Source organism: Lemur catta, chromosome 2 (assembly GCF_020740605.2).
Source record: "Lemur catta isolate mLemCat1 chromosome 2, mLemCat1.pri, whole genome shotgun sequence".
NCBI lineage: Eukaryota > Metazoa > Chordata > Mammalia > Primates > Lemuridae > Lemur > Lemur catta.
The window spans coordinates 40,342,804-40,350,850 of record NC_059129.1 but is presented as its reverse complement, the minus strand read 5'-3'; the positions used below and the strand labels follow the sequence as shown (position 1 = coordinate 40,350,850).

General features: G+C 38.9%; 1 protein-coding gene across 1 annotated transcript; it reads right to left on the bottom strand.

Moving 5' to 3' along the window:
- Nucleotides 1-6,691: 6,691 nt before the first annotated feature.
- On the bottom strand, nt 6,692-7,636 carry LOC123632802 (olfactory receptor 2B6-like). Its single transcript, XM_045543472.1, has one exon. It carries the CDS (start codon nt 7,634-7,636, stop codon nt 6,692-6,694), a length of 945 nt encoding a protein of 314 aa, XP_045399428.1.
- Between the last annotated feature and the right edge of the window lie 411 nt (nt 7,637-8,047).

Here is an 8,047-nt window from a genome sequence, read left to right as displayed (position 1 = left end):
TTTAATAATCTTTTCAGGAATACTAAAAATGTTTCCTCATTAACCATGTTTCCAACATTGCATCATTTTGATTTACCTGCTTGAGAGTATATGTACTATGACTCATTTAATCATGTATTTAAATACATAACCTCCTAAACTCTAAGCAGCATTTTTGCAGAAATATTATATTTTTATAAAGTTAAAAATTCAAAAGTTTTCTAGGCCTAATTTTTTTTTAATTTCAGCTCAACCCGGGGTTACATAAGTTCAGGTTATATACATTGCCCATGTCCCGCCCATGCCCCTGAGTCAGAGTCTCAAGCGTGTCCATTCTCTAGACAGCGTGTCTGGCACTCACCATGTAGTCATACCTCCCAGAAACCATAAAAATTATTAGAAAGATTTTAGATCATGTTAAATTATCAGTTATCAGAGACATGCGTGGATTGTGTTTGGTTTCGAGTCTTCAGATATGTGAGGCAAGCAATTGTGCTACTTTCAATGTCTGGCTGGTCAAATGAGACAGCCAAGTATGGTAAACAATGGAATAGACTGCAGAAATGAACTGAAAATAAAAGAATATCGTATGATGAAGCAAAAAAATAAATCTGTTATCCACCGTGATTTCATTTTTATGAGAGGTGAAATCTGTGGGTCCTGTTTCAGTCTTCTACATACCTTAAACAGATTCAAGTAGACCTGCCATTCGATCCAGCAATCCCCTTATTGGGCATATACCCAGAAGAACAAAAGTCATTCTATAACAAAGACACTTGTACCCGAATGTTTATAGCAGCACAATTCACAATCGCAAAGATGTGGAAACAACCCAAGTGCCCATCAATCCACGAATGGATTCATAAACTGTGGTATGTGTATACCATGGAGTATTACTCAGCTATAAGAAATAATGGTGATACGACATCTCTTTGGTTCTCCTGGAGAGAGATGGAACCCATTATATAAAGTGAAGTATCCAAAGACTGGAAAAACAAGCATCACATGTACTCACCAGAAACTTGGTTTCCCTGATCATCACCTAAATGCACATCGGGGAAGGATACCAATGGGATATCAGACTGAGACGGGGGGTGGAGGGAGGGGATGGGTGTATGCCTACATGATGAGTGCGTTGTGCACTGTCTGGGGAATGATCATGTTTGAAGGTGCTGACTCGGGGTGGTGGGGGGTGGGGGGAGGGGATGGAGGTATGACTACATGGTGAGTGCCAGGCGCACTGTCTGGAGAATGGACACACCTGAGGCTCTGACTCAGGGGGATGGGCAGGACATGGACAATGTATATAACCTGAGCTTTTGTACCCCCACGAAGAGCTGAAATTAAAAAAAGAAAAGAAAAACAGATATGTGGAAAAAAAATTCAAAGGTTTTTTTAACTAATCTCAGATTATTTCTTTGGCTTATCTGTAAGGTTGAAGATGAATCAAAATGTAGTTCTAGGATTTGGGGTCCATATCTGGAGCAACCTCTGACATCACTAAAATGTTTCTCTGATACCCATATTTTTGTTTAAAACTTCATACAATTTCCACAGCACAATGTATTCATGTTTGCTCAATACAAAATGGTAGTTTCAATGTTCAATTATTTTGAGTTTTATCTAGACTTCTAAGTAAAACTAACAAACTCACGAAGATGTAGAATTTTTACTTAGTGACCTCAAATACCCCACAACGCACAACCTCTGATAAACACACTGCTTTAATAAAATGCATAAATTAATACAATAAACAATTTTTCATAATGCATATTAGGACAGATTTTATATTCTATTTCATACCAATATGAGGGTCCATGTAAAAATGAACATGAGTTATGAGAATCACTGTGATCAAAAAGTTTTTGCAACGCTTAGGAGTCTTTTCCAAATTTTATTAGGATTGAAGAAATGGACTTTTTCTCTTGTATAACCAAGGGCCTTCAAAAATGCTTCCAAAAGCCTTTTCCCCATTGTTCCAGTTATTGGCCTCACCACTGCAGCCACAAAAAGTGGAAATGCTCACTCTACTTCATGGACAAGAAATGAAGCTTTGCACTATGCTTTTTAGAGGGAGGAGTGGGGAGAGTTGCAGAAATCCTTGGGAGAGGCTGGGCGCGGTGGCTCACGCCTGTAATCCTAGCACTCTGGGAGGCCGAGGCGGGTGGATCGCTCGAGGTCAGGAGTTCGAGACCAGCAAGAGTGAGACCCCATCTCTACCAAAAATAGAAAGAAATGATTTGGACAGCTAAAAATCTATATAGAAAAAATTAGCCGGGCATGGTGGCACATGCCTGTAGTCCCAGCTACTCGGGAGGCTGAGGCAGTAGGCTCGCTTAAGCCTAGGAGTTTGAGGTTGCTGTGAGCTAGGCGGATGCCACGGCACTCACTCTAGCCTGGGCAACAAAGCGAGACTCTGTCTCAAAAAAAAAAAAAAAAAAGAAATCCTTGGGAGAAAAAGAGGCAGCTCTAAGTTCAATTATGTTGAATGTATTTACTGAACACTTACCATGTCCAAAACATGATGCAGAGAAATGTGCAGGATACAAACATGATTATTTCACGGCCTTGGGAAGGACTTACCCTGTAAGGCAATTCTGTATGGTGAAGTGTTTAAGTAGGACCCATTTGAGGTGAGGGCACCTCGTGTGGCTGGGGTTAACCAGTGTTGTGAAAAGCAGCAATTTTAAGACGCAGTTGAAAATTTGAGTGGGGAAAAAAACAGATATGTAGGGAGAAAAGGGAAGTTCATATAAAATATTTCATGCCATGTAGTAATCTCAATTTATTAGACTATTTTATCTTTTGGGGAAGATTTTATGCATGTTTTGTATTAGACCTTATCTTTTATATTTGCAATTCTAAATTTTTATAATTTTTGGCACAGTGTTTAACTCAGGTAGGTCATTAATGTTTCTAGTCATGTACTAATTTAATCAATCAACTAATTTATTGCCTTTAATTGCTTTTTGCCTTTCATGTATTTTTTTAATTTCAGCATATATGGGGGTACAAATGTATAGGTTACATATATTGCCTTTTCCCACCTGAGTCAGAGCTTCAAGTGTGTCCATCCCCCAGACGGTGCACACCGCACCCATTAGCTGTGTATATACCCATCCAGTCCTCCCCCTCCTATCTGCCCAACACCCAATGAATATTATTACTATATAGGCACTTAAGAGTCAATCAGTTAAGACCAGTTTCTTGGTGAGTATATGTGGTGCTTGATTTTCCATTCTTGTGATACTTCACTCAGTAGAAGGGGCTCCAGCTCTATCCAGGATAATACAAGAGGTGCTAGATCACCCTTATTTTTTGTGGCTGAGTAGAATTCCATCTTATACATATACCACATTTTATTAACCCACTCATGTATTGGTGGGCACTTGGGTTGTTTCCACATCTTTGCAATTGTCAATTGTGCTGCTATAAACATTTGGGTGCAGATGTCTTTTTAATAGAATGTCTTTTGTTCTTTTGGGTAGATGTCCAATAATGGGATTGCTACATCAAATGGTAGTTCTACTTGTATCTCTTTGAGGTATCTCCATAATGCTTTCCACAGGGGTTGCATTAGTTTGCAGTCCCACCAGCAGTGTATGAGTGTTCCTGTCTCTCCGCATCCACATCAACATGTGCTGTTTTGGAGCTTTTTGATAAAGGCCATTCTCACTGGAGTTAAGTGATATCTCATTGTGGTTTTGATTTGCATTTCCCCTGATGATTAGAGATGTTGAGCATTTTTTCATATGTTTGTTGGCCATTATTATGTCTTCTTTGAAAAGTTTCTGTTCATGTCCTTTGCTCATTTTTTGATCCAGGAATTCACCCCATCAGTGCCTTTATTTCCCCAAATTAGGGAACTCGATAAAACACACTGAAGGATTTCAGAAGGTTGTTCATGATTATCAAGACCTTAGGTTATATTTTATTAAGGGACCCTAATCCATTATTTTGAAATAACCACAGAGAAGTGAAATAAGTAAAAATGATCAAACATATTTATCAACAGTTTGCACAGTGAAAAGTATAATTGTATGAAGAAAGTTGGGGATGTATATTAAAAGGGACAGAATGACATAGAATTATATTTTTGATTCACAATGAGTGCTTATTCATTATTTCATAAAACATTAGATAAAAATGATGTAGAACTATATGAATTTAGAATTACTTTTATTATTTAGGTTTGATTTATGGGACCCATACCTACAATATTAATTATTAAATTTAATGTCCTCTGAGAGAAATAATTTAAAGCACTTTCAAATATAATCTAGTTTCTCTTAGCTCTCTCTCTCTCTCTCTCACACACACACACATACATACACACACAGACACACACACCCTTGAATCTTTTAATTAAGACAAAAATTACTTTCACATTTGGTGGCACAGAGGCTGTAGTCAAAGATAATAAATGATTATTCTCAAAGGCACACAACTTGTATATCACTCTGTGTTGATGGGGCTACACTTAATCATTAGTGAGTATTTGCATTTCAGGCAATGACATTGAGATTTTGCTGAATTCACTCAATTTTGTCTAGGCATCTTTGACTAATATGTTTTTTTTTGTTTGTTTTTGAGACAGAGTCTTGCTCTTTTGCCCTGGCTGGAGTGCCATGGCATCAGCCTAGCTCACAGCAACCTCAAACTCCTGGGCTTAAGCAATCCTTCTGCCTCAGCCTCCCGAGTAGCAGGGACTACAGGCATGTGCCACCATGCCTGGCTAATTTTTTTTCTATATATATATTTTTAGCTGTACAAATAATTTCTTTCTACTTTGTTTAGTAGAGAGGGGGTCTCGCTCTTGCTCAGGCTGGTCTGGAACTCTTGATCTCGAGCAATCCTCCTGCCTCGGCCTCCCAGAGTGCTAGGATTACAGGTGTGAGCCACCACGCCCGGCCTGACTGATATGTTTTTGAGACAGTTGACTACAAAGGGCTATAAAACATTTTTTTAAGTAAAGATCAACAAAGGGGCCAGGTGCAGTGGCTCATGCCTGTAATCCTAGCACTTTGGGAGGCTAAGGTGGGAGGATTGCTTGAGGTCAGGAGTTAATCAGCCTGAGTTAGAGTGTCTCTACAAAAAATATAAAAACTTTTCTGGGCATCATGGTGCACCTGTAGTTACAGCTGCTCAGGAGGCTCAGGCAGGAAGATTGCTATAGCCTAGGAGTTTGAGGTTGCAGTGAGCTATGTTGACACTATTGCCCTAAAGTCCAGGTGAAAGAGCAAGACTCTGTCTCAAAAAGAAAAAAAAGGAGGCCCATTAGAATTACGCCAGATTTCTCAACTGAAACTTTACAAGCAAAAAGAAGTTGGGGCCCCATTCTCACTCTTCTGAAAGAGAATACTGCCCAGCCTAGAATCTTGTACCCAGCTAAGCTAAGCTTTCTATATGAAGGAGAAATTAAGACATTCTCAGATAAACAAGGACTCAGGGAATTCACCAAGACAAGACCACCCCTCCAAGAAGTACTCAAAAGAGAGTTACACAAAGATCATCACAACAAAGACCCACGAATGTAAAACCACCCAAGAGCTAAAGATCAAATTCCAGCCACCACAATCGCTCAAGAGAGAAAACATAGCAATGAAGTTCTACCCAATAAGATGAACAGCAATCTGTCCCACTTATCAGTTCTCTCACTAAACGTCAATGTCCTGAATTCCCCGCTCAAAAGACATAGACTAAGCCAATGGATAAATAAACACAAACCAAGTATCTGCTGTCTTCAGGAAACTCACTTAACCGGCAAAGACGCATTTAGACTGAAAATAAAAGGATGGAAATTAATATTTCAAGCAAACGGTAGTCAATGAAGGTTTTGAATTCAACATGGTATTCTCATAATCCCCACATTGAAATAAAACTAATTTACCCAATCAAGTGGAAGCTGCCTTGTCAAACAAGTAAATCCTGAGTGTTTTAGTTTTCTTAAGTTAGAATTTTTTCCACCTTAGGTTTTTTCACCACTGTTCACTGTCCAAAGCATCTCACTATTTTTTCTTTCTCCCCAGAGTAAGTTCTATTTGTGTGAAACATGGCTTCATTGTTGTATACCATAAAAGCATATAAGATTGATTAAGGTTTACGGGGAAAATAATTTATATTTAAAATCATGGTCTCTAATTTTTTAAATAAATTTCTATTTGCATATTTTATCTGAAATGTATTTGAACTAATTATCTCTTAATTTCATTTGCCTCTACGGCCTAATAAAAGCCTTTAGGGTGATATAACTTGATGTTGAATGTTGGAATATGACTAAATTGTATCAATATGTTTATTAAAATTAACTCATGATAGTAGTGGCATGTTTTTCTAAAAGATGTGATCATTTTTAATTTACTTCAGATTCATTTATAAACAATTTATGTCAAATATATTTTCTAAACTTTCCAGATATCTTTTCCTCTAGGTATTATACCATTTTTCCTTTTAAACTAGATTAACTTGTAGTTAGGGTTAGGAAGAAAAGAAGCACTGACTTGGTAAAATTCAATGTTGTAAAACAGATATCCTCTAAAGTGGGTAAGTGCTATGTAGATTTCACCAGGATTTGATTGTTTCTTTCTTGGTCTTGTTCCACTCGTGAACTTTGTACCACTTGGTACACTGCTCTCTCATCATTTCTATGTCCGACATCTTTTGTGGAAGGAAAACGCAACCATCCTTGATTCTTAGGTCTTCTTTTTGGATGTCATCTTGTCCTGATCCAAAACTCCTTAGTCAGTGCCCTTCTTAGGGCAGCTTTCACATCCTTGTTTCTCAATGTATAGATGAATGGGTTGAGGGTGGGTGTGACAATGCCGTAGAAGAGAGCCATGATCTTTCCCCGGTCATGAGAGTAGCTAGAGGGGGGCTGGACATACATACTGATTGCTGTAAAGTAGAAGAGGGAAACCACCAGCAAATGTGAAGCACAGGTATTAAAGGCCTTCCAGCGACTTTCGGCAGAGCAGATTCTCATTACTGCTCGAGCGATGAATATGTAAGTGCCCAGGATGAAGGTGAGTGGCACCAGGAGAAGCAAAGACCCTAGCACATTGAGCTCAGCTTCATTCACACTAGTATCAATACAAGCTAGTTTCAGAAGGGCAGGGACTTCACAGAAGAAATGGTCTATCACTCTCTGTCCACATCTTGGGGCCACTACTGTGAGAGTGGACTGGACAAGGGAGTTAGCAAAACCACTAATCCAGGTTCCAGCGGCCATGTGGATACAGCATCTCTGGTTCATGATGATTGGGTAGTGAAGGGGTTTGCAAATGGCAGCATAACGGTCAAAGGCCACGATGGCCAACAGTATACATTCAGTGGAACCCAAGGCCAAAAATATATAGAGTTGAGTGACACAACCACCATAGCTAATGGTCTTTTCTGGTCCCCAAAGGTTGACTAGCATCTGTGGGACAGTGCTGGTAGTATAGCAGAGGTCTAGAAGGGATAGATTTGAGACAAAAAAGTACATAGGACTGTCAAGCTGAGGATCCAGGCGGGAAACTAGGATAATGGAGATATTTCCAAATAAGGCAAATATGTAGGCCACTAGAAAGATTACAAAGAGTGGTGTCTCTAGCCAGGGATGGTCAGAAAATCCCAATAGGATGAAATCATCTAGTGAACTTTGATTGTTAATCCACATATTAGCACTGATAGGTGAAATTCCAGCTGATACCTCTAAATAACCAGTGTTAGGAATGGAAATCAATGGTAAGAGGAAGCCACTGAGAATTAGAGGCCAGAGATGCTGAGATGAAATTCCTATTTCTGCTCTAATATGCATCTATATCCTGATTACAGTGAAATGATGTCATCTGCATCTATATCCTGATATGGTAACATGTTACGTCAGCACTGTCAATGGGATATTGAATGATTGCTCATACAGGAATAAACAGAGCTCCAGCAGCATACCTTGGCAATTTTGCTTATGTAATGGGTTTCTTCTGGTTAGCTCACTCCCTTTGGATTTTGATATCTTCTCTTCTAAAAAGTTTTAATAGTACTACCATCAATTCTACATGTCATGGCTATTGAATTATGACAACAGAAT